General features: G+C 38.0%; 1 protein-coding gene across 1 annotated transcript in view; it reads right to left on the reverse strand.

Moving 5' to 3' along the window:
- Positions 1-1,215: 1,215 nt before the first annotated feature.
- The window catches only part of Kdm5 (Lysine demethylase 5), a 48,409-nt gene continuing 22,383 nt past the window's right edge, over positions 1,216-27,241 (reverse strand). The window contains exons 14-31 of the mRNA XM_088260271.1: positions 26,735-26,929; positions 25,752-25,930; positions 23,940-24,111; positions 22,674-22,875; positions 21,779-21,963; positions 20,477-20,629; positions 19,366-19,536; positions 17,381-17,583; positions 16,173-16,418; positions 15,411-15,529; positions 14,378-14,631; positions 13,980-14,101; positions 13,505-13,649; positions 11,798-12,017; positions 11,249-11,388; positions 10,588-10,705; positions 9,206-9,355; positions 1,216-8,353 (exon numbers count right to left, since the gene is read on the reverse strand). Of these exons, the coding sequence (XP_088116397.1) occupies positions 8,121-8,353; positions 9,206-9,355; positions 10,588-10,705; positions 11,249-11,388; positions 11,798-12,017; positions 13,505-13,649; positions 13,980-14,101; positions 14,378-14,631; positions 15,411-15,529; positions 16,173-16,418; positions 17,381-17,583; positions 19,366-19,536; positions 20,477-20,629; positions 21,779-21,963; positions 22,674-22,875; positions 23,940-24,111; positions 25,752-25,930; positions 26,735-26,929 (3,207 nt within the window). The 3' untranslated portion in view covers positions 1,216-8,120. The remainder of the gene's footprint in view (positions 8,354-9,205; positions 9,356-10,587; positions 10,706-11,248; positions 11,389-11,797; positions 12,018-13,504; positions 13,650-13,979; positions 14,102-14,377; positions 14,632-15,410; positions 15,530-16,172; positions 16,419-17,380; positions 17,584-19,365; positions 19,537-20,476; positions 20,630-21,778; positions 21,964-22,673; positions 22,876-23,939; positions 24,112-25,751; positions 25,931-26,734; positions 26,930-27,241) is intronic.

Genomic DNA, 27,241 nt, shown 5'->3' on the forward strand with positions numbered 1-27,241 from the left:
TTTATGATCAACAGTGAATAAATAAAGTAATTTTAATTTTTTCAAATTTATTCTGGTTTCCCATTTGAATATTTCATTCCGAATATAAGGTAGGTACCTACACTTTCCCGCAAATAAAAGGTTCGTTTTTTCCTCAGAAAGTACTTACCTACCTTTAGTTGCAATGCCTTCTAGATCACTCTTGAGAGAGTAAGTCTTCACTGCTTTTTTATATGATTTTGGTATAATACCTAGGTACTTACCTACTACAAAGTAAAAAAATATAAATATGCACATTATATATTATATTTTGATATGGCTGATTTTCAATAATCGATTCCGTCCAGAATATTGCACAAATCAATAACCGGGGAGGTAATTTAAATTTAAAAAAAAATAGACTATAACTCTGCTAAATCGTGTCCTGTCTTCAAGTAGGTACTTACTTAGTTTCAAGTCGGCATTTTATTCTTAGGTGAATTACGACCTCCAAAATGACGTTAAATAAAATGTGGGCGGGAATCAGACAAGGTTAATATCCACTAAAACTTACTTAGGCGGAAAATTGTCCCATCGATACGGCGCTCTATCTATATTATGACACAAACCAACCTCTATCTACGACGTGCGCCGCCATTCTAGCGAACAAATTATCGGACATTTGCATAATTCCGCGGCTGCATTTTTTACGGCATTGTTCTTTCAAATTACGACATTCCTGGGGACAAATTAGCAATTACTTTGTGCCTTATCCGCACCCAATGGTGCAAAGAGCACTGTCTTACCTCGAGCCACGGTATGCGCCGCCATTTTGTCGACCAAATTATTGGACATAGGCTAAATGTATAGATTTTTTACTTCGTTGTCGGATTGGGGTCCCGTGGTTAGTGTCGCGGACTCTTGAGTCAGAGTTTCAGTTCGAAACCACTCTACCACAATTTGATATCTATTTCTAATAATGAGCCGCTTAGGCTCGCAGAAATAGTATGAAATTGAAGTATTTTTGTAAATAATAAAAAACATGAGTATATACATTTTTTTAAATAATAATAATTGGACGTTTTACAAACCAAATTGGAAGCCTTACAAATGAAATTGGACGTTAGAAGATAATATCTGAAATAAAACCACAATTTAATTTAATAATAATTGGACATTTTCATTCCAAATTGGACGCTTCACATTAAAAAATTTATGAAACAAATTGGACGTAAGAAGAAGATAATATCTAAAATAAAACCACAATTTAATTGAATAAAAATTGGACATTTTCATTCCAAATTGGACATTTCACAAATCGTATGAAAACAACATATAAAACAAATTGGACGTAAGAAGATAATATCTAAAATAAAACCACAATTTAATTGAATAAAAATTGGACATTTTCATTCCAAATTGGACATTTCACAAATCGTATGAAAACAACATATAAAACAAATTGGACGTAAGAAGATAATATCTAAAATAAAACCACAATTTAATTTAATAATAATTGGACATTTTCATACCAAATTGGACGTTTCATAAATCAAATTAAACCATTTATAAAACAAATTGGACGTAAGAAGAAGAAAAAGATAATATCTAAAATAAAACCACAATCTAATGTTCAAAATATTTCTACTTTATTTAATAAGCTCATAATTAAAACATTTTACAAACATGAAACATTCTAGAACCGCGGTAGTGTGACATTTCCTATCATAATGTTCATTAACCATAGAATAGATGTAGAATTTTATAATAATGATGATAAACATACACTTACCCAACTAAAATGGTTTACAACTTAATTCATAAAGGTTTTAGTGTGACGTTAATGAATAACGGACCGTATTTTGGTAATTCTCTGCTCCAGCACAGCACACCTCTGGGGGCAATTTAAAATACGCGTTTCTTTACAACGAATGGCACAAATAATACAACACACGACCAATCCCGCGCACCTCTGAGACAAGAAACCAAAAGTAACGTCATCTTTCATAAAATACAATGATACCTTTTCGATACATTTGTGAACACGGGCTTTAAGACCAAGAAAAGATAAATTTAGTTTATTTTATTTAACACACTTGGGACAGGAAAGGTATTTCTACCCGTTAGGTCGATTGATGCTTAAGAACAGGAAGGGTATTTTTACCTTCTGCGCCGGCCTCATTTCAAGTCAGAAAAGAAGGAATTATTTAACATTTTATATGAATATTATGTACCAATCAATATCTTTGTTAAGATCTTAGCAAGCGGTCCGCAGGCGTAAAAAACACCCGTCCGAAATGTGTTAATATCAATCCGTTGATGGGAAATTGACACAATTTAAAACATAAAGATGTTATCGGTGATTTTTTTTTTAATTCAGTGAATAAACAATTAGTTAATTGTGCATTTACGTTATTTTGGCATCAAATGTATTATTCTCTTCTTGCATCTTCGCCTATATAAAAGTAAAAAAACTCAAAATTTTAAATGTTTTTATATCAATTCTGTTACCTGATTACCCCAAGCGTAGCACAGATGAGTCAGCCTTCACGAGATTAGAAATCAAAATAACACTGCGTCATTGTGACGCAGTGCCCTATGCACCATTGAGAGTGAATAACGGTCAGAAGAACAAAATTTGAATAAAATTTACGCAAGACTTTAAAATAGCTTTTAAATTTCAACTTATTTGTCAATTCAACTCAATGGATTAAAGACGGTATCTTAATATTCCACAAAATAAAATATTTTTAGTTTGTAGAATATTATGATTATATATTTTTTTTAAATCAGCATGATTTCATTGTTTAAAAAATGTCTGACAAGGAATCATTATATTTTGCAAAACGAATGCTGAAAAAATAATTTTCAACATCCGTTCTCGGAGTAGTTATTGAAATAGAATCGTTGAGATTTGAATCATCATTACACAGAGCTGAATGTGTAATCAATCGTCAAAGAGAAAAAAATACAAGCGAGTAATAGATACTGGTGCGTACGAGATTGTTCGCACTCGGTAGTTATTCATTACAGCGGACACTAAAACCTTCTAAATAATTTAGCCACTTGCGAATTCATCTTCGGATGAGTTGGGATTTGGACCGCCTTGCGCTAAATATCTATGAATCTATTAAATAATTTGATTTACTCTTTCATTCAGAAACATTGTAAAAAAGGGAAAAAGGAACGCTTTTGTACAGACGATCGAAAAATAACGCAAGACGCACCCGTTTGACTATAATAATTCATAATCATTAAATTTATTTAATATACAAGTTTGGGTCCCGTCGTTTACGCTGTTTTTCGATCACACTCATCTTTGTTTTATTTTTTAAAATCCTTTCATCTCTCCTACTTAAATACTTACGTCTAGCTTAAATTATAATGTTTACAGACACTCGTCACCGCGCGTTCGGCCTAACGATAATAAACGAGGCAAAGAAAAAATTGGCTCTTCAGTTAGTGTTTCAAATGTTAAAAATAAACCATATTGCACTAAACGTAATTGCATAGTCAAATAAAATAAAACAAAAAAACAGTAATATACGAATGGAAACTTCATATTGAATAGCGTTGCTTTTTTTCTCAAAGCCTGGTAATTAATTACCTCCAAGGTAAAACAGCTGTAGGTCTTAAGTCATCCATCATGATGCGGATTTAATATGGTATTATATAATTTCTCATCATTTTAATTCCGTAGTGACAAAACAATTATAACTCTGATTCAAAGGACCACTATGTAGTATATTTTAATATCAACAACAAAAAACATTGAGAAATTTTTAATAAATTTACATGCTATTTAAAGTTATCGATAAAATCCACTTCTATATAAAAAAATGTATGCAGTAAATTAGCGACAAAATAAGTAATTATTTTTATTAGGTTTTAAATAATCAGAAATGTAAAAAAATATGTAAGTTAATGTAAACCAGGAATACAAAAAACTTTACCACGTTTCTGATTTTTGTTGGAAATAATCGATATCAAACAACAAATTGGAGGCATTCTAAACAAACAAACAAAATATCGCCCCTTGAGGTAATATTTTGAGAAAATGGGGATCTATACATCACTATTAACATCATAATTTTTATTTTTTCCGTAACGTAACAAGTTCCGTATGGAGATGATACCGATAACTGTTACAAATAATGTACATTGAGGGTAAAATAAATTAATATTATACAAAGGAACGTTCTAAATGTAACTGTTATGGGAGATATTACGTTATTTAATCTAAAATGTTAAATCGTAGTCGTACAGGAGAAAGTGACCAACTACCAAAACGTAAAATGTTCAGGAGGGCCATTTAAGTCACTTTTGCCTGGCAAGAAAATAAACATCAATGCAGTTAGTCATTTTTACCAAGTCAATATATTATACTTCCAAGTATAAAATCCTTTGGGATTTTTTCAAGGCAATATTAAGCTAGTAAGATATCAAATAGTCAATGATCACGTTTTTGTAAAACAATGCACTTGGTCATTTTCTCCTGTATGACTACGAAATGTACACAAAGTGAAGTCTTTTAATGATTTTTTTATCATTTTCATTCACAAAAAATAACAATGAATGAACGAAAAGTGGTTGAAAATGAACCGTATTAAATGTGAAAGAGGTGAAATGATAAAAAAAAACATGCTGATCAAAACTTTGTAACCTCAAATTGTTATTGAAAACCCGGAAACGTTTGCAACATGAAAACAAAGAATACTATATTCCTGGTTTAGTGTAATACAATATAATAATTTCATTACAGTTTTGATTTTGTCAGATTTATTTTATATGAAGAAAAAAAAAATCAAGATGGAAAGAATTTTTGATTCCATTGAAAAATACTCACCGCTTTTATTATCATACTTTTTTTTAATGATTTTATTTTTAACTTTTAAAAATATGTCCTAATTATTTTGACAACTTCTATACGCAATATTTTGTGAAAAATGGGTGACAAATTTTCCCGGTGGAAAGAATGTATTTGACACTAAATTCTAACGACGATTTTTTTTACATATAAATTTCATTTAAAAAATTCCACTAGAATTTGACATACAAAATGCAAATGGACCGATATAAACATACCTAGATGTAATAATGCTTTCTTTAAACATCTATAAAGATATATCCACATATTGACTAATTGTTTTTTTTATTAAATAAGAAAAAACAGAATTTTTACATGGAAATAGGTTTTTTTTTACATACAAAAATAACAAAAGGAAGAGCGTTCATAATAGCTCTGTGATGGAAAAAATGTGGTACTATATTTATTTTTTTAATTCAAACTTTTAATACTGTAGCAATTCACGATCGATTTAGGCTGTCCAAAATTAAAAATCAAATAAAGTATGTATTAGAAATAAATAGCAATATAATGGAGATCGTACACATTTTTAGAAATATTTATATTAATTTATTTTCAATAAATACATCTAAATATTTCTATTCTTACTTTTATGTCTGTAGAGGAAAATAAGAATTGCAAAGCAGTTGACTCCTTCACGCTATCAGTCTATTTTCGGTATAAGCAGTTTGCGTTTAAAAATAGGAAACAAGTTGCATCCTAAACTAAACCTTTGACTCTCAGTCTACGATAGTAACCAGTGGACCACAGCTAGGCTTATTTTATATGAAAACTGATTGGATTTAATAGAATAATGCTGATTTAAGCGCGAGTGAACCTAAGACGTGGTGAAGAGAAGTCAAACACGCCAACCATACTTAATTATATTTTAAACATTTATATAGCAAATTTTAAGATGAAAAAAAGGCTAAATCTTGGAAATTGAAAAATTTAGAAATACAACTTGAGAGAGAGAAAATGACCATAAGAAAGATTACCAACGAAAATAAATATTTAATTCAAATATTTTATAGGTATTTGATTCATATCTTTGGACAACCGAGGTGAGGTGCTCAAAATTTAAAATATAAGATACAAATGAATTTAAAATGAATATATCTGTTACCAACTAAAGGGGGGGTTACTTATACATCTTAAAACACAGAGAGATACTAAGCATACAAAATGCACAAATGCCTAATGAATTAAATACGTACAGCGCATCCAAACGAATAATATACACATACTATGTTCATTTATGCCTCGAGACACCTAAATAGATTTTAAATATACTTAATACATTTATTAATAAAATATTCAAGTTGACCACTTTCCTATATGCGTCGTCGATAGAAGTACTCAAAATATAATTGTGAACATTTTTGAAAAAGAATTACGCTAGATAAAAATATTTTTTTACACCGACCGCCCATTTACAAAAAAGTGACGCAGATTTTGGAAAACAAAACACGTAAATCAACGTTTCATTACGCCGTGAAATAAGGCATTTAAACTGCTAATGGTTAGAGTATTACAATCGTTTCTAGTGTCCACTGTATCTTGTATTTTCACATGCAAATACCGGATTAAACCCCCAAGAGTTGTCACTAAGATGTGATTGATAACTTAGGCATAGGAGAGAAAAGAAACGATCACTTAAAGTAGCCGATGACCGATAACTGGACAGACTTCCATGTTCCTTTCTCAAAACAAAATGATTGTCTGTCTCTGTTGGGATATCAATAAAAAAAATGTCTTCTGCAAAATTCCAACCAATCGATTGAGATTTAATTCTGGATTCCAATTTATGCATAAACTTTGTCTCAAAATCTGATTTGATCGCGTCAATAAAAGCCTGACAATGTTTTTTGGCAATTGACAATCACAGAATGTAATTTCTTCCGTCTCGTTCACAAAAATTTGTAGTGGCCAATATTTATCATACACAAGACGAATTCAGCTATTTAATATGTATTTTTTAGGCGTTTCGAGATCACGAAATCATTCAATCTGGGCGTATTTTATTTCCAAAATCATGGTCGCCACGGCGCATTTTCTCCCGGTTTTAATTAAATAAATAAAGGAAAAGCTTCCCCAAGAGATATGAGTAGGTTAATTCCAAAGCCCTTACGGACAGGTCCAAAGCAAAGCTTCTTTATAAATAACACACAAAACAACAGCATTATATTCTTGTCGATTCGAGATAAATGAGCGAATGAAGAGACATTTTCTTCTACCAGAATGGGTGGAAACAACCGTTAAATAAATATATTAATACAATTTTTTGTATAAGTCTTTATGACTGTTTTATTTCAACAACCAATGTTGGTTTGATCGTGAAGTCAATTTTTGGCAGTTGGCGACTGACTACTCACTAGTTCTTAGAAAGAGGTAGATTAATCGGTGCAAAAAGAGTCTTGAGACATGAATAAAAATACACGCCACATATGTGCTAGTTAAAACATTATTGTCGGATGATTCTTTCATCAACCCCGATCCTAATTATACTCTGACAGTCTGCCGCCCGACCCTCAGTATAATAATCACAAATAACCAAAACACCCAATCCCCATCTGTACAATGATTTGTGGTATCTCTCGCTCTCCACCAACATTGTGTGTAAAAGACGATTTTAACCCACTGCAACACAAAGCCGGCTGATTGCCGGCCAAGGTCAATTTGTCAGTGACTCACAAAGCCAACGATTTGCTGGTTTGACTTTGAAGTGATTTTTTTTTTTCATTAAAACTGAATGACAATAACTTTATTCATAAATTAATATTGATTTTTTTACTGTGCAATTTAGTCTCAATGTTATTCGGCTGTCCAAACTTAAAACACAGTAAGGGACAGTTTTTTTTTTAGTACGTTTTTATTGCATTTTTGGACTAAGTAGATACTACTTAGTCCAAAAATGCAAATAAAAATCTACTACAAAAAAAAATGTCCCTTACTGTGTTTTGAGTTTGGACAGCCGCATTGTAAAAAAAAATGTGTCAAAATTAAATAGTGTGTTGTATGAACATATCATGTCGTCTTTATTAGTGGTGCAATGGGTTGATTGTTTCCCACAAGCAATATGTAAATTACTTCATTTATCGCGTGAGCTAAAAAAATTGCTAAATTTTCACCGCACGGGGTTTGGTATTAACCTACACACTCATATATTGCTCCTCAGTTGGACGTATTGAAGTTAGCAGTGGGGGGTTCGTCCGCGCTTGTCGCATAGTTTGGGGTTTGGAATTAACCTACGCACTCGTGTATTGCTCGGGGGGTTCTCCTCGCCTGGGGTCTGGAATTAACCTACGCACTGTGCTCAGTTGGCGGCGGGCTCGTCCTCGCTGCGCGCGCCCCTGTCCTCGTCCATGCGCTCGTCGCACATGAGGCTGTCGCCGTGCGCGCGAGGGCGGGCGGGCGGGGGCGGGGGCTCGCAGGCCACGCAGTAGTAGTCCTCGTCGTCCTTGAGCGCAGTCTTGGCGAGCCCCACGCAGTGCAGATGGAACCACTTCTCGCACCCGCCGTCGCACTGCACCCAGTCCACTTCCTTGCCTGCCAAACGCAAAATGGTCAAAATCTCGCTCGCTACTCACATTTCTTACAAGTGCATCGTAAGCAAATTCAAAATTTCTTACGGAAATATGTTGAACCAAGACATACTTTTGTTAATATCTGAACATAGTACCGTAGAACGGTGCTACTTAAACTTTATGTGTTACTTGAGCCCAGTACAAAAAAAAATATTTAGATCTGTATTTGGTCTACAACAATGAACGTATCCATATGATTCATTGTTTCCCTGACGGGTGACACTTATTGTCACGATACGTTAATTATTGTAGACCAAATACAGATTTAATTTTTTTTTTGTACTGGGCTCAAGTAACACGTCAAATTCAAGTAGCCCTGTTCTACGGTATACTATTAAGAAGGATGTTTTTCTTCAGGAATATTTCTACAGGTGTCAGTATAGCTGTTGCTATCATAATTATAAAGTATAGCAAAATTATAAAAATATCATTTTTACAATTTTTCAATTACCATTCACGGAAGAAAAAAATATCATTGATTTTCATATATGTTTAAATAAACGCGCAGGGATGTGTCCTAAACGTTATTTTTTATTAAAAAAAACAAGACGCACAAAATTCATGGAAATTTTTATATAAATCATTCATGATGAAAATGCCATAACTAGGCAAAACAACTGTCACAAAATTGATTTTTTTGTGTTTTTTCAAACAGTAAAATACAACCCAGTAGACTCAAAAAATCAGTTTTTGATCTAACATTTAATACATAAACGTAAATAACTTTGTGCCTACAAAACAGCATTTGCAAGAAGCGTTACTAGTTATCATTGACTTGGACAGAGGTTCTGGGATGGGTGGGTGAGCTGGTTACCTGTGGGTCTCAGGCAAGTCTCGGCGGCGCAGTCCTCCTCATCGTCATTGGAGCTCTGGTTCCCGGAGCTGGAGTCCGATCCCGGAGAGGCGGGGCCCGGCTCGTTGCCGTCCTGGCTGCTAGCCTCGCGCTTTGTCTTCATCGTGGTGCCTAAACATTAAAAAAACAAAGGTGTCAAATAATGTCTTAATAAGACCAAACGGATCACATATCGCTCACTCCTTTCAAGAACGTCATAAATCAAAAATCGTCAATTTTCAGTTGTGCATGTTGTCGGAATGCCCAGAAAATGTACTATATCCCAGCAAAAGAGGCATATTTTTAACATAATATTTACCCGCTACAGGGCAGAAAGTGTTGTTTTTGCATTTTGAAGAAAAGGTATTGTTTAATTATTTTTTTTAATATACTAAATATTTTTCAAATGCAGAAAAAACCTTCAGGTTTTACCGAAAAAGACCTATTGCACAGTAAAAAGTTCAATAAGTGGCGTGATATTTATTTTTAATACATTGTATTATATTTTTAAACTTTAAAAACGTTCTCCTGGAAAATCAAGTTTTTTGAAAGGAGTGAGCGATATATGTGAATAAAAGTAGAATTCGATCCTTGTTTTATATTGGATATATTACCGAAAAATAAAAAAATCACTTTAATGACAATTTTTCATAACTTTTAGTCTTCCATCCAAATGTTATTGAGAGATCTTAAATTAGTTTTCTGATCTTAGTTTTTTCAACCCTCATCCACATACAATGGTGCATAGGGCACTGCATCATATAAACGCAGTGTAATCGTGATCGTTAACACATGAAGAAAAGGTGATCAGCACTCCGCTTCAGGTACCAGTCCAGGGTAATATGTATTGAACAAAGAGTAACAAAAATCACTTATATGTATTTGACCCCCCCTAGGAATCGAACCCTGGACCTCCAGTATGGTAGCCGAGCTTGCCGACCATTGCACTACGGAATTGGACAAAAATGGTGCATAGGGCACTAAATTGCATTGATGCTGTGTTATCTTGATCGCTACTTTCACGAAGGCAAGGTGATCACTCCTGCGCTTCGAGGACCAGTCCAGGGTAATATTAAATAAAGAGTGTAAAATCACTAATATTTTTTATCGAATGGAAATTTATCATATTATTTATAGTTTATTAATCGAAATTTATAATCCCTGGGAATCGAACCCGGGACCTCTGGGTAGCTAAACACGCAAACCATTACACTACGGAAGCAGACAAGATCAGTGTGATCAGTATACGACCCTAATGAGTATACTAGTGAGGTTCTGGGTCGACGAACAAACCGCCCGACAACAATGTGTTTTTCTTATACAGTAAAAGATCCTTAATTTGAACCTGTATATATTATATTTACCTCTTCGCCCCCTGAGCGAGGGCTTGCCCTGCCCCTTGGGGGCCATGCCCCTCCTGCGGCGCTCCTGCTTGGCGAGGTAATGCTTCTTCATCATCAGGCCGCTGCCGCCCGGGACGCCCTGCCACACACAAGCACACAGTCAGCATGTCACTTTTTTTTTTTTAAATTTAATATATTTACATTTTTATTTTTAACATAATACATTTGAAACATTTATACATATGAAAAACTTTTATATTTCGATTCGCTATGCCTCTCCAAAAAAGAGACTGAGCTCTTGTGCTTGGAGAGGGACATACACTCGCGGTTTAATGTTATATAATCAAAGGTATAATAGTCTTTTTTTTTCACTCACTAATGTGTCAAAAAATCACTTTTATTTATTTTACCCCCCTTGGGAATCGAACCCGGGACCTCCAGAACGGTAGCCGAGCGTGCTGACCATTACACTACGGAGGCGGACAAAATAAGTATAATTATATTATTATATAGTTATACTTATGTACATGACAGTTTTTTTTTAATATTACTTTTATATGAAAATCTGTAATTAGAATTTTTTTCAAATTGTTTTATTATTTTTTTTAAATATTCTGTGGGTTTTGCAACAAATGACTCTACACACGCGCACATAAGGCTAAGGGGAGAGTGGGACGCCTACCTGCGGCAGCTGCTTCCTGTTGAGGTAGTTGGTGGCGGTGGGCGCGGGGGCCGACTGGCGCCGCGGTACCGGCGGCGACTTAGCCAGCTTCTTCACGCCCGAGAGGGACTTGTTGCCGACAGCGGGTGACGACAGCATGCCTAAAGGGGTGATACTCCCAATCATTAGTCGCTTATTCTCTAAATTGATAGCCTGCGTAGGTGATATGGGACATTTATTAGCCAAATGCACTTTACAAATCGAAAATAAAAACACCAAACTAAATGAATGCTTGGGAAAGTTTTCAGCAAGATATTAAGGTGCATTAAGGTGGAGACTGACCGGAGAATTTCGTTGTAACATAACGTCGTAACATCGCTCGCGGCGAGCATCACGGAGCATCCGAAACTATGGATGGAGCGCTTGACTCGGTGTACTCGGTGCCTGAATGCTCGCATCGTAACGTGTTACGTTATGACGAAATGCTCCGGTCAGTCTCCACCTTTAGGGTTGTGAAGAATATTATAAAGTAGCTTGAAGATTTATTAAATGGAAGAGGCTTAGGCTCACCTTGCTCCTTGTTCCTGCGCGCCCTCTTGAGGTGTCGCGGGGGCTGTCCGGCGCCGCGCTTACCCCCGCTGCCAGGCGCCCTCCCGCCGCCCTGCCCGCCCTCGGGGCCCGCGGGGCTGGCAGGGGGCGCGGCGCGCTCTGTCCACACGCCGCAGGGCTCGCGGGGGTCCCGCGCCGCCCGCACCACGCCCCACAGGTGCGTCGTCTCCACCAGAGTCACCTGCACACGGAAACATTTACTCATTTATTGTAACTGCAAACAGTCTATTTGAAATTTTTGGATAATATTAAACTAATGTTGGGTAATATTCCAAAATTAAACAATAACCTTGTTTAATTTTGGATATATTAAACAAAACATTCACTCATTGTTTTACAGCAGCGAGCAGTGAAATGTTTCCAGAATGAAAATATAATATTTTTTAAAAATAATACCGCAAAACTTGATACAAACTCGTAGCAAATTCCATTTCTTTTTTCAAAATTGTCAAAAATCGAAAACACACACAGTTGCAGATGTACTCAATACGGCGTCACTTTTACAAATGTCAAGCTATCAAGCTGAAATAGAATAGCAATGACAGATGTAGTAATTAAAGAAAAAAAAGAAAACTCAAATCGGGTGACTGAGAACGCCACACGGTGGTGATTCTGGGAACTTTTTTAATAAGGTAGTATATTTTGTTGCTGCGATTTTTTGATAGATTTTCAGTCAAAATTACTAAGCAACACTGCCTAAGATGTTATACAAAAAAAAAGTGCTCATTTAGTGACAAAATTTTTTTTTTCTCATAATTTTGTTAGAAGATTTTCGATTTTTTCGCACAAAAATCAAAAATGCTCATATAATTTTCAAAAACCACATATTTTTTTCAAAGAAAATTATATAGGTGCATAACACTAATGAAAAAAATGGTCATTAAATGGACACTTTTTTAGTATATCATCGTTAAAAAGTGTTGCTTAATAATTTCGACTGAAAATCTATCAAGAAATCACAACAAAAATATTATTTAAAAAAAACTGATATTTTCAGTCTGGAAACATTTCAGCGCTTGCTACTGTAGAATATAATTTATTTATAGAACATATCGCTCACTCCTTTCAACATCGTCATATATCAAAAATTGTCTATTTTCAGTTGTGCATGTTTTCGGAATGCCCAGAAAATGTACTATGTCCCAGCAAAAACGGCATATTTTTAACTTAATATATACCCGATACAGGGCAGAAAGTGATGTTTTTGCATTTTGAGGAAAAGGTATTGTTTTATTATTTTTTTTAAATATATTAAAAAATTTTCAAATGGAGAAAAAACATTCAGGTTTCACCTAAAAAGATCTGTTGCACAGTAAAAAGTTCAAGAGGTGGCTTGATATTTATTTTTAATACATTTCATTATATTTTTAAACTTTAAAAACGATCTCCTGAAAAATCTTTTTTTTTTAATATAAGACGTTGTTGAAAGGAGTGAGCGATATGTAGTGACTTTTATTTATGCAGTGAAATCCGGATTTTACGTCCCCGGATTTAACATGTTCCCGCCAACTGCGTGTAATTATTTAAGTCTTGATATATTTTTGTACATCTATTAGTAACATTAAGGATTTTTTTCCCCGGATTCCATCGAAAAAATCCTTTCATTGTTTTTTCAGTTGTTTTTTTAATTGCATCATTTGATCAGTTTGAAATGTCAAATAGAGTCACCTCCAGAAGGTCTCCCTCCATCATGAGGTCCTCAAAGCGGTGCAGGAGGTGTGAGGAGAGCCGCAGTCGGCCCTGCGGAGAGGGGCCCGACCGAGCCAGGGTCTGCGGGGACGCGGAGTACGCATGCTCCGACGCCGAACTGTTCCTGGAACCAGAGATAACTGTTAGCGACGTCATCATGTATGTATATATAAATTTTTTGGGCATTCCGAAAACATGTACAAGTAAAAATTGTCAATTTTTGATTTATGACGTTCTTGAAAGGAGTGAGCGATATGTCCAAAAATAATATGAAAAAATTGGCGGAGAGCATTTAGAACCTTCCGACATGGGCGTTGCCTCCCGACTGAAGGCCGGATGCATTAAGCAAGCATCATACGGACGTAGACTTCTCGTGCAACAACCATTTGCCATATTTTGACCTAATCATCCATGAACATTTCATTGTCCACCAGAGTTGTATCCTAGTTTTTACCTGTTATTGTGCATGTCCGCTTCATGCGTGGGCGAGGAAGCTCGGTGCTGGAGATCAGAGTTCCTGGATCCCTTCCTCATCTCTGCCGACATTATCTTCTCGGTTTTCTCGCGGGCGGCAGCCTGAAATACGCAATCATTAAAAAGCAGTTCATAATTTCATGTATAAATAAATATAAAATGGAATTGTATCATTATTAACATCTTCTTCTTCTTTAAACCCTTATCCGGATCCGATGGTGCATACGGCACTGCATCATTTAAAAGCGGTGCATGCTCTTCGATTACGCAAACTATTGAAACCACCAGATTTTAGGTTTTAATTGACCTGATTGTGCCAAGTCTTCTTTTTTTATCCTTTTTTTCAGTAGGCAATATAGAAATTTAGGTGGTTGTTACCTGGTCGGTGTGAGCGATGGCCTGGCGCGCCTCCTTGGTGGCGAGCAGCGCGCGCGCGGCGTCCTGCCAGGCCATGGCGCGCTCCGTGAGGCACTGCAGCGCCTCGCCCTCGGCCAGGCGCACGGGCAGCTTCTGCAGCGCAACCAGCAGCCCCAGGATGAGCTCCAGGCGCGGCCGCTTGCTGCGCAGGCAGCCGCCGCACAGCGAGCGCGTCGACACCGGCGCCCCCTCCCCCTCCGGCACCATGCACGACGCTACAAGGAAGAGACAACAAAGATACATATATAAACTTTATTATTGCATTGTTGGGTAATACATCCAAAACAAAACAAGGTTTGTTGGATTGAATTCTACATTTATTCATGTATATGTTAATACTTGACGCGTCTCGTCTTCTTAGAACATTACCAAACACTCAAATGTGTTTGATAATGTCCTAAGAATAAGAAACGCGTCATGTATTAACATATACATGAATAAATGTAGAATTCAATCCAACAAACCTTGTTTTATTTTGGATATATTACCCAACAATTCAATATGGAATTCTACCAACTGTCAGCAGTTACAATAAAATTTATTATTGCATGTACATTTTAAGATCTGTGACAATTCATAAGGAACTGTCACGAGACGTGGTATCATTCATGATAAAAATAGTAAAAATAGTAATAAGGACATTGGTAACATAAACCAAGCTAGGACACAAAATGCCCAACCCTCTTCTCTAGTGGAACGGAAGGTCTGCTGATGACAGTCAACAGTCCGCCTTCTCCTGAGGAGTGCAACGTGGTTTCCTCCCAGCAATTATCAAATGCTGAGAAATTCCTGATTGGCCCACGCTAGATTATCCCTCTTGTTCCCAACACAGATTTAAATAAAAACATATTTATTCAGTTAGAAGAAACAAAAATCCACTAAATGATCTATAAACCTTGTACATAATAAGCAAGGTAAATAATAAATGCAATTCCAATCTAAAAAAAAAAAATGCAGGTTTTAAGGAGGAAATAATAGAAGAGAGTGTGCTCACCGTGGAACCACTCCTTGCAGAGCTCGCACTGTATCATGAGGCCGTACTGGCGCTTCTGGCAGTGGCAATACGTGACTCCCGGCTGCGGAACTCTAATGTCTTTGCGGAGATTACGTGCCCTGAAAGATAAAAAACAATTAAATAAAACATATTAAGTACGATGAGACGAATGCATAAGTTATAAACCAAATTATCCTTGAATTTTAAGGCCAAGTATTCATTAAGTTACAACTTTACACTATCTAAATACAAATAACATTTTACGTAAATGGTTTTTTTCTTAAAACATTGTTTTTGCATTGAAAAAATAAGTTTTTCTTTTAAATAATTACATGGTTTTGAAAAGAAAGGACTTATTAAAAGGTAAAGAGTGAAAAAATATATATATAAATATTTTTTCCATATAAATTTAAAAAACAAAAAAATATCCAATACACTTTTTTTTTATTGAGCGTGAGCACGCGACCAACCCAGAGTGTGGCTAAATGCATTCTGATTTGAACGCTTGAGACAAGCTTGAGATCTAGGCCTCAATTTTAGTTTTACTTGGTGAATACCACTGTTTCTTAAAATGTATTGTGACACCTTTTGATGCATTCCGCATCATTCTAGATCATTTGAAAACACCGTATGATGCGGATGCGGAATGCATCAAAACTAGGTAATATATCACATCACACATAGAATTCTTAGCACCTCAATAGCATGCAGAAAAGGCTGCATTTCAAGCCAAAAATTAATACAATGTGAATCTGCTCTCACCTCATCTCCCTCATGTTGGCCATCTCCCGCTCCTCGGCAGCCTTGAAGGCGGCCACGATCTGCGTGGGCGTGCGCTCCTCGCTGAACGTGCGCATGAACTGCTCCGCCTCGGGCGTGGAGGCCGCCCCCGCGCCCGGCTCCGGCTCCGGCTTGCCCGCGCCCGCCTTGGGCCCCGCGCGCCCGGGCGGGGGCGCGGCCGGGGCGGCGGGCAGGCGGCGCGCGCCCGCCAGGATATCCGTGCGCGGGCTGGGGAAGAATCGCAGTCAGTATGGTCATCAAAATTCAAACCCTTATCCGCACCCCAGGGTGCATAGGGCACTACATTATATAAACACAGTGTTATCATGATCGTTAACACACGAAGGAAAGGTGATCAGCCCTCCGCTTCAGGTACCAGTTCAGGGTAATATTGAATAAATATGAGAGTGAAAAAATCACTTATATTTATTTGACCCTCCCTGGGAATCGAACCCGGGACCTCCAGGACGGTAGCCGAGCGCGCTGACCATTACACTAGGCAGGCAGACGGTCATCACCTCTGCCAAAATACTTTTATCTCTGCCTAAATCTACCTGTTATTTTAATCTACCTCGTGGTGCAGTGGTTTCGCTACCATGCTGGAGGTTCCGACTTCAATTCCCAGGAGGGGATGAAAATAAAAACTAGTGATTTTACACTCGTAATATTGATTAATATCACCTGGACTAGTTCCTGAAGCGCAGGAGTAATCGCCTTGCCCTAATTAAAGTAACTATCAAGATAACACTGCGTTAGTGCCCTATGCACCATTGGGTGAACTATACACATGAATAAATCAGAATCGCAACATTTTGAGTGTGTCCAAATCTGTCCAACATCCAAGAATCCACATTTTGAGTGTGTGTTCACAAATATGGGTTTCTCTAGTTAGTTTGTTATTTTTACATTTATTGACATCTCAACATGGATGAAGAAAAATATGGAATTAGAATGCATTGAAGGCAACCCTGAAGGACGCAGACCCCCAGGCAGACCTCCGAAAAGATGGAAAGACAGCTGGGAGTCGACACCCCAAGAGCGACATGCGGAGGAACAGATCCCTAGGATCTACAGAAAGAAGAAGAAGAATCAATTGAAATGTTTATATCGAATTCTGCAAACAGACTTTGTTGCAAATATTCACTTGGAATGGTCTGGATTCCTAGAGAGAGTAGAAGACAAGTGCGCACCTGAGCGCCTCCATGAGGCTGTGCTGCCAGCCGCGCTTGAGGAAGGTGCTGGCGGTGCGCTCCTTCCACTGGCGCGCCGACTCCAGCGCCTGCGCCAGCACGTCCTTCTCGTACAGGCTCATGGAGATGGCCTGCCCCCTCTTTACCACGGCTTCCAGCGTGCCGAAGTACGGGTAAGACTCCTTGGACTGCATCTCCTCCACCTGGACCAACATAGCAAAGTCAACTCAACTATTTGGGAACCTTTGCCTGAGGGCAGGGGCTCCCAATCTTTTTCAGCCCGCGGCGCACTTACAAGTTTAGTATTTTGCCACGGTGCCCTTCTTATGTAAGCTATTTGGAAAAGACAATGTGACTTTATATGTATATACATATATTATAGTAGAAATAAATAGGTAGATACCTACAATAATAGTACAGTAGAATCGTGATATAACTAATCGCGATATAGCAAAAAATGACTGATATTGAAAAAAAAAACAAATTTATTCCCTAAGAAAACCAGTAAAAATATGTAGGTATTCAGTTCCCTATGGCCCTCTTCCTCCTTTGTTTGCAGAACTTGCGATCTTTTTGTGAAGCCGCGCAACATTTTTTGCAACTGCGCGCAACATATACATACTAGTATGATTTTTTTTGAATTTCGTTATATGTGGGGATTCGTTATACAAATTAATATTTTTTGGTCCCTTGGATTTTGTTATATCGCGATTCTACTGTAGTTGGGTAGATAGATGCTAGCTCTCAAAAAAGAAATTGCTGCTTTATATGTACCCAATAATATTTGTGGTTTCGGATAATGATAGAGGATCGACTCACGGCGCCCCTCTTTTCTTTCTACGACGCACCAGGGCGCCGCGGCGCACACTTTGGGAACCCCTGCCTTAAGGCGCTTGCCCACTACCCGAAATCACATGGAATTTTACCGTCCGGCACGTCAGTTAGCGTTTTTAAACGATAATTGGCTTGGATTGGCTTGTGCTTTTGTCCACATTTCTTCGGATCGATGCACTTGAACAGTGCGTGAACACGATGCGCGTAAATTCTATCGCGCTAAACTGTCGCAGTTGTTTTCATTTTTCAAAACCGGACTGCCGGACAGTGAAATCCCATGTAGTGGACAAACGCCCTTACGGTGCTAAAAACATCCACGTGCAACGGTTATGTATATGTATTTTGAACACCATATGAAAATGTGACTAAAAAACGGGGAAAATAAGAATATTCATAAATGCTTTTATGTTTTTTAGAAAAAAAATAAGTATTTGTGTTTTATTATTTACAAAAATACGTCAATTTCATACTATTTCTGCGAGCCTAGACAACTCATTATTAGAAATAGGTATCAAATTGTGGTAGAGTGGGTTCGAACTGAGAAACTCTGACTCAAGAGTCCGCTACACTAACCACAACCGAGGGGTATTCCGAAGCAGGAATCTTCTACATCTTTAGCAAAAGTATTATTATTTATTTTCGATTTTTGTTAATGTAAATTTTAGTTTGTAATGTGTACGTTAATTATAAATAAATAAATTGAAAGAAGAAAACAATACTTATAAATGGTGATTTTTTAGTAGATATCGGATTTTTTTCCAAAAAAAACACATAAAATTCAGAGGAATGCATGAAATCTTTATTTGAATCGCTAGTACGGTCCATATAATTTAATGTTTGAAGATTATTTCATTCAAATGTTGACCGCGGCTGCGCCTCAAATGGTTCATCCGCTTAGTCCAATTTCAGCATACACTTTCCAACATTTCGGCCGGTATCTCACTAATAAATGCTTCAATGTTGTCTTCCAATGCGTCAATCGAAGCGGGCTTGTTAGTATAGACATGAGCCTTAACATAGCCCCACAAAAAATAGTCTAAAGGCGTTAAATCGCACGATCTAGGCGGCCTATTTGTTTTTTTTTATTTTAAAATTCCGATAGCTACTAAAAAATCATCCTTTATATAATAATAATAAAAATCTTGCGTTACCTTTTGCAACCAATCTTTGGCGTTTGTCACGGCAGTCGTCAACTGCTGTCTCGTCGGCAAGTAGGCCTCGATGGCCTCCGCCTCGCGGAGTAGCGCCTCCGCCTCTTCCAGAGACTGGTGTTCCGACTCCGGAGACAGGACCGCCTTGGCCTTCTCCTCCCACTTCTCCATCTGCGTAAAAAGACGCCCGGACATCAGATTAGGAGGTAGAGAGACGGGTGAAGTCTGGATTTATTGTCTGTGGTGTATTATCTCAGTCGGAATCGGATCTAGCTGACTTGCTGAACTAACTAGTTATCCCTTCACTGCCGACATCGGGGCTCTTCTAGAAAATTTGGCGGCGGTTTTACAAATTTGTATTTATTTATAATTAAAATGTATATTAACTTTGTTTTAAAAATCACTATAAACAAAGTCACATTTTAATTATGGAAAATCATAAAGTTAGTGCTTCAAATATAAATTATAAAAAAATATTAAAAAAATTATATTTATTTAGTTTGGCAGCAACATATTTTTGGGATATTGAAAGCTTTTAAATGTAAATTCACATTAAAATGGTGATACGTTTTCAATCAATTTCGCAACTTAGTTTAAAAACAATTGCTTTGCAAGAGAAAGTCAGTGAGGAAGCCTAGATGTTTCTGTAACTGATCCGGGAATCCAGTTGGGACAGCTTTTGATGGTCATAGGTGATATTTTGAGGCAAGATGGCGGACAGAATGTTTATTTCATCTTCTTCAAACCATAGTCCACACCCCAATGGAGCATATGAAAGGTGATCAGCCCTCCGCTTTAGGTACCAGTCCAGGATAATATTGAATAAATATTAAAGTGAAAAAATCATTTATATTTATTTGAACACCCCTTGGAATCAAACCCATTGCGGAACGGTAGCCGAGCATGCTGACCACTACACTACGGAGATAGCCCTGTATACTAATAACAAATAACCGCAAGCCAAATTTCCATCTGTACAATGATATTTGGCGTCTCTTGCGCTTAGTTCTTAAACCAAACACAAAAAATTGCTTTGCAAGAGAAGGTCCGTCAGAAAGCCAGGATGCTTCTGCATCAGATCTGGGAACGTGGAGGGACAGCCCTGACTGACCTCCATCTTGAGGTTCTGCAGCGCGGCCAGCTGCAGCTCCACGCGGTAGTGCGGCTGTATCTTGACTCCCTGGTCCAGCAGGCGGTTGATGGCGTCCACGCTCAGCGACTCGTAGTCCTCGCGCTGGATCCTCACCTCCTCCAGAAACTTTTCCTGGAGAAAATCAATTAGATGGTCAGTTCATTCATTTAGAATACCTAAACAGTGCATAGGACTTTAGCTATTTTTAATTTAAGTTTTACTTAGTAAATACCACTATTTCCTCTATACAGTTGACATGCATGGCTAAAATAGGACGCCAAAGAGGCGTACGCCAGGCCCGATCCATCCATACATGCTGTGGATGCTCCGCATTCCTCACATTTTAGAGTAAAAAGATTTGGACTTCTATCCGTAAACATTGATACCGTAGAACGGGGCTACTTTTTGTGTTACTTGAGCCCAGTACAAAAAAAAATATTTAGATTGTGGTATGGATCGAAGTATCGTGACAATAAGTGTCACCTGTCAGGGAAACAATGAATCATGTCGATATGTTCATTATTGTAGACCAAATACAGATTTAAATAATTTTTTTGTACTGGGCTCAAGTAACACATCAAAGTTCAAGTAGCCATTCTACGGTACTTCGATACTGCAAAATATTTTGATATTTCTACAGCGACCTTAATGTGATTTAATTTACAAAAACGGGGGTGTACAAAATCCTACAAATATTATTATTATAAAACATTGTGCATATATCGCTCACTCCTTTCAAGAACGTCATAAATCAAAAATCGTCAATTTTCAGTTGTGCATGTTTTCGGAATGTCCAGAAAATGTACTATATCCCTGAAAAAGAGGCATATTTTTAACTTCATATTTACCCGTTACAGGGCATAAAGTGTTGTTTTTGCATTTTGAAGAAAAGGTATTGTTTAATATTTTTTTTTAAATATACTAAATATTTTCAAAATGGAGAAAAAACCTTCAGGTTTTACCTAAAAAGATCTGTTGCACAGTAAAAAGTTCAATAAGTGTCTTGATATTTATTTTTAATACATTGTGTTATATTTTTAAACATTAAAAACGTTATCCTGAAAAATCAATTTTTTTGATTTATGACGTTCTTGAAAGGAGTGAGCGATATCTTCCCGTCTTGTGGTCTAGATGTGCATATTTGATATCTAGTACATAGTAAGTACGAGTAAAAACATTTAATGTCCAGCATTCCTTCTGCATATAGTCAACGACCGCCACTGGCGTACACAGTCGTTAAAGAGTAAATATCTTTATGACAACTTGACAAGAGCGCTTTACCTGCTGCAGGCGGTTGAGCACGTGCGGGAGGCGCGGCAGCTGGATGCACAGCGCGGCGCCGCGCTCGGCGCACGCCTCCAGCTCGCGGATGCGTCCCGGCGTGGTGCCCGGCTCTCCGATGAGGAGATTCTCCGCCGTCTTCTCCAGCTCGATGGTCTGACGGAGCACCTCCTTCACAGCAGACCCTGAGACAAAACATTACAGATTGTGATATTATTCCCCAGCAGCACGGTTCTAGGGGACAGACAACTAATCAGTCATGTTTAATTTAAGTTTTACTTGATAAATACCACTATTTCTTAAAACCTATCGTGACACGTCGGCTGTCCAAACTCAAACAAACGGCTGTCCAAACTCAACAGTAAGGGATATTTTTTAAGTAATACGTTGTTGTCACGTGCAAATAAAACATACTGCAAAAAAATGTCCCTTACTGTGTTTTAAGGGACATTTTTAAGTAACACATTTTTTTTGCATTTTTGGACTAAATAGATTCTGCTTAGTCCAAAATTGCAAAAAAAACATACTACAAAAAAAAATGTCCCTTACTGTGTTTAAGTTTGGACAGCCGACCTGTTTGAAAGCATTATGCATCATTTTCCAACAGAACTCTGGTCAATGTCTGTACACGATGGATTCTTCAGTTCTTTGGATACGTTGCGCGTGGCAACGAGGATAGCCTGGAATGACAGGTTGTGATCGGTAGCCTGGAGGGGAAGACAGGGAGAGGAAGATCCCGCAGACAATGGACCAATCAAGTTTAGGCAGCAGCAGGCACCTCGGTGATTGGAGCGCTACGTTCAGCGCAGTCAAGGGATAACTGGAGAAGAGTCATTGTTTCCATAAAGGTCACAACCCTCAGGAATGAGAAGCTACTGGTATAGTGGGGCCATACCTTCGGGCAGCACGCAGGCCAGGCCGCCAATCTCTTCACAGAACTGCGTCAGCTCCTCGACGGTGAGGCGGTACTTGGTGTCGGCGCTGTGGCGCGTACGCGTGCGCATCTTGTTGAGATCGAGCTGGTGGATCACCGAGGCGCACTTCTCCGCGTCCTCGATGGCCACCTCCAGCGCGCGCACGATGTCCGACTTGTGCATCTGCGTGACAAGACATGATAACATCATTAGCATTCAAATGCGTAATATATACAATACAAATATAATAATAAAATTATATAGAACATTTTGAGGGTGTTCAAATACTTCACAAATTTGGATTTTCTCCACCTGGGAGTTATTTTTACATTTTTTTGACATCTCAATAATAATAATAGATAATTTATATAGAACCATTTTCGTAAAATACTACATCAAGGTTCGCTCAACATATCATTATTCTGGATTATTTTTCTTTCTTCTTGTTCTTCTTACCCTTATCCGCACCCAATAATGCAAAGGGCACTAAATCATAGAAGCAGCAATCATAGAAGCATAATTTAAATACATAAAGGAAAGGTGATCAGCCATCCGCTTCAGGTACCAGTGTCATATTAAATAATGATTAAAGAAAACACTTCGTTTTTTACCACCTGAGTTTTATTATAGACTACATGTTTCAGAAGTTAAACTTCCATCATTCAGGTCTGTATAATAACTTAATAATATGTTATTATACAGACCTGAATGATGGAAGTTTAACTTCTGAAACATGTAGTCTATAATAAAACTCAGGTGGTAAAAAACGAAGTGTTTTCTTTAATCATTGTAACATGTCTTACCACAAAGTTAATGCCGAAACAATAAATAAAATATCATATTAAATAAATATTAGACTGAAAAATCACTAATATTTATTTTGACCATGAATTCCATGACCTCCAGAGCATGATAGCCTAGCGCGGTAACCAGTTCACTACAAAGGCGGATTATTTTTACATACTGGGAAATGCCTGAAAACATGATTTGTAATTTTTTATGCAGCTTATAATTTGACAAGTTATTTTTATTCACTTCAGTTATATTTATTTTGACCCCCTGGGAATTGAAACCGGGACCACAGGTATGGTAGCCAAACGCGATAACCACTATACTACGAAGGTGGATAAACAATTCCTAGGACGCCACAATTATCATCCGAAACATACAGTCACAAAGAGCAAGATTTGAAGATGAAAATTAAATGGGATGATCAGCCTTATTGAGTGCCAAATCTCCAAACTCACCTTCAGTTCATGGGCCCTCTTGAGGTGTGTCCGTAGACCCTCCAAGTCGCAGGACTTGGGCGTTTCCGGGTCCAGGGCGTTGGAGACCGCGTCGGCCCACTCCTTGACGGCCTCGCTGCGCCTCTTCAGCTTCTCCAGCATGGTCGGCAGCTCGTCCAGGGTGAAGCGGTACCTGGTGACAAGATCACAAAGCCATGTACGTTTCCATCGTATCTCGGTGGTAACTGACACACAAAATGCACCGATATCGTAATTAATATGAAATGACGTTACTTAACTCAGTTTATTGGATTTATCACCCACCATTGATTGACATATATCATAGTCGTACAGGAGAAAGTGACCAACTACCAAAACATAAAATGTTCAGGAGGGCCGTTTAAGTCACTTTTGCTTGGCAAGAAAATAAACATCAATGCAGTCATTTTTAACAAGTCAATATGTTATACTTCCAAGTTTAAAATCATTTGGGATTTTTTCAGGGCAATATTAAGCTAGTAAGATATCAAATAGTCAATGATCACGTTTTTGTAAAAAATGCACTTGGTTACTTTCTCCTGTATGACTACGATATAGGAGTGGAATATATTTGATGACGAAATTACATTTGATTTCTCATGAAAACGACGCTAAATATATATTTTTTTTTAAATGTTTTGCTTAGTAAATACCACCATTTCTTAAAATCTACTGTGACACAAATTTCGATGCATTCCGCATCATTTTCAAACACGGAAACACGCATCACAGTAGATTTTAAGAAATAGTGCTATTTACTAAGTAAAACATTAATTAACCTGTTAACCTGGCGGTCCGCTGTCCAATTCCGCAACTTGTAACGGGCGCAAATACTGATTCACTCCGTGTCTTAAATTCATGTCGAGACATGTATGGATGACTAATACCTTTGTTGTTCCAAAAATATACGTCCATATATATAATATAATTAACATATATTTCAAGGACGTATTCATCCGCCTCCGTAGTGTAATGGTCAGCACGCTAGGCTACCATGCTGGAGGTCCCGGGTTCGATTCCCAAGAGGGTCAAAATTAATATTAGTGATTTTTCAGTCTAATATTTATTTAATATGACCCTGGACTGGTACCTGAAGCGGAAGGCTGATCACCTTTCTTTCGTGTATTTAACGATCAAGATAACACTGCTTCTATACGATGCAGTGCCCTATGCACCATTGGGTGCGGATAAGGGTTAGAAAAAGAAGAAGATTCATACCGACCCGTACCCGATGTTGTTAACATTTGACGTATTTATGCGTCCCGCCCGGTTAATAGGTTAAAAATGGATAGGTTTTACCACAAAGCGACTGCCGATTTAATGCTGTATAAAATGTCCAATAAACAATTAATAGATAAGTAAAGGAGAACAGGAGCAATGGCAAGGGCTACATACCCGTACTCATAAAAAAACAAAATATTTTTTTATTCAGCAGTGATCAGGTCTACGTCCATACAGACAAGAAGTATAGTCACAGCTTTTATGCTATGAATAATGGTCGAGTGGAAACGCGATGACTGACCATTCTCTGTAAATGTCTTTGCACTGTTCCGTGTCTGTCTGCTGTGCTGGTGGAGGTTGTGGGCGTCTGTGTACCAGCCAACGTCGAGTCGGAATCGGATCTAGCTGACTATTGAACTAAACACTAATCCCTTTCACTGCCTACACTGGGGTGCCTAGATGCTTCTGTATCAGATCTGGGCATGCGGTGGGACAGCTTTCAGTCGCAGCTTTTAGTCTTTAGGACGGCATCGGAAAGGTTGGAGGATCTCTCGGCTGGGACGGGGCTGTTACCTGAGCTTGTGGTTGCGCGGAGGGCAGCGGCACAGCTCCGTGTAGTGCCGCAGGCACGCCAGGTGCTCCGTGCAGGGACAGGTCACGGCGGACAGGAAGCAGGTGGTCTTGCAGCTGATGCACTGCCTCTCATCGTCGGGCAGCAGCTCAAACGCCTCCCGCTCTGCCTCCGTCACACCCTGGCCAAATGCCGACAAATCAATCAATATTGAAGGACAATAAGGCAATGAAATCAATGAGTCTGATGAGAATACATAGGACTCTGCGTTTTGGGTAAGAATGACTTGGACCCTTACTTACTTCCCACAGCCTTCTTCAGTGTTGAACACAGTTAAATTTGTTGGGTAATATATCCAAAACTAAACAAGGTTTATTGGATTGAATTCTACATTTATTTATGTACATTATGTTAATACGTGACGCGTTTCGTCTTACTAAGCATTATCAAACACCTAGTGTTTGACACGCGTCACGTATTAACATATATGTACATAAATAAATGTAGAATTCAATCCAATAAATCTTGTTTGATTTTGGATATATTACCCAACAATTTAATATGGAATTCTACCAACTGTCTGCGATTACAATAAATAAAAAATATAAAAAGTTATTTATATTATTCGTCCATTTATCCTCAGACATACGTACTACATGACCTGCCTAGTTCAACTTTTGTTCCTCAATTCATTGAGCCATTTGACTCTGACCCTATGAATTCCTAATAATAATTATTAGAGTGGTGAGGATTGCTAATAAGAATGGCTAGGGTGATGTGGATTCCTAATGAGCATTGCTAGGGGTCATGTGGGTTCCTAACAGGAATGATGACTAGGGTTTTGTGGGTTCCTAATAATATTGGCTAGGGTCATGTGGGTTCTTAATGAGAATGGCTAGGGTCATGTGGATTCCTAACAGGAATGATAACCAGGGTTCTGTGAGTTAATAATGGTGAGAGCGACTAGGGCTGGGCGGAGACTCACCCAGTCGAGCAGGCTCTTGCGCAGCTTGCGCTCGTGGCTGAGCATGGCCCTCATGTCCTGGTAGGTGGCCAGCGCCACGGTGGCCTCCAGCCGCTCCGCCTCCAGCGCCATCTTGCAGACCAGCTCGTCGTGCGAGAACACGCAGAAGCGGCGCAGGTTGGAGTAGTGCGAGATGCACTCGCGACCGATCTTCAACTGCAAACAGACAAGTTGGTTTTTTTTTTTTTTATTTCCTTTAGTACACTACACAAAATTTTACCGTCCGGCAGTCCGGTTTTGAAAAATTAAAGCGACTACGACAGTTTAGCGTGATCGAATTTACGCGCAACATGTTCACGCACCAATCCGAAGAAAGATGGACAAAAGCACAAGCCAATCCAAGCCTATCATCGTTTTAAAACGCTAACTGAAGTGCCGGACGGTAAAATTCTGTGTAGTGCACAAACGCCAAAAAGTGTTTGCATAGATAAGAGATTCTTACACAATTACTACAGTGCTTTCAAAGAC

The sequence above is a fragment of the Brachycentrus maculatus genome, unplaced genomic scaffold (assembly GCF_059751285.1).
Source record: "Brachycentrus maculatus isolate JH-2025_06_01 unplaced genomic scaffold, ASM5975128v1 h1tg000131l, whole genome shotgun sequence".
NCBI lineage: Eukaryota > Metazoa > Arthropoda > Insecta > Trichoptera > Brachycentridae > Brachycentrus > Brachycentrus maculatus.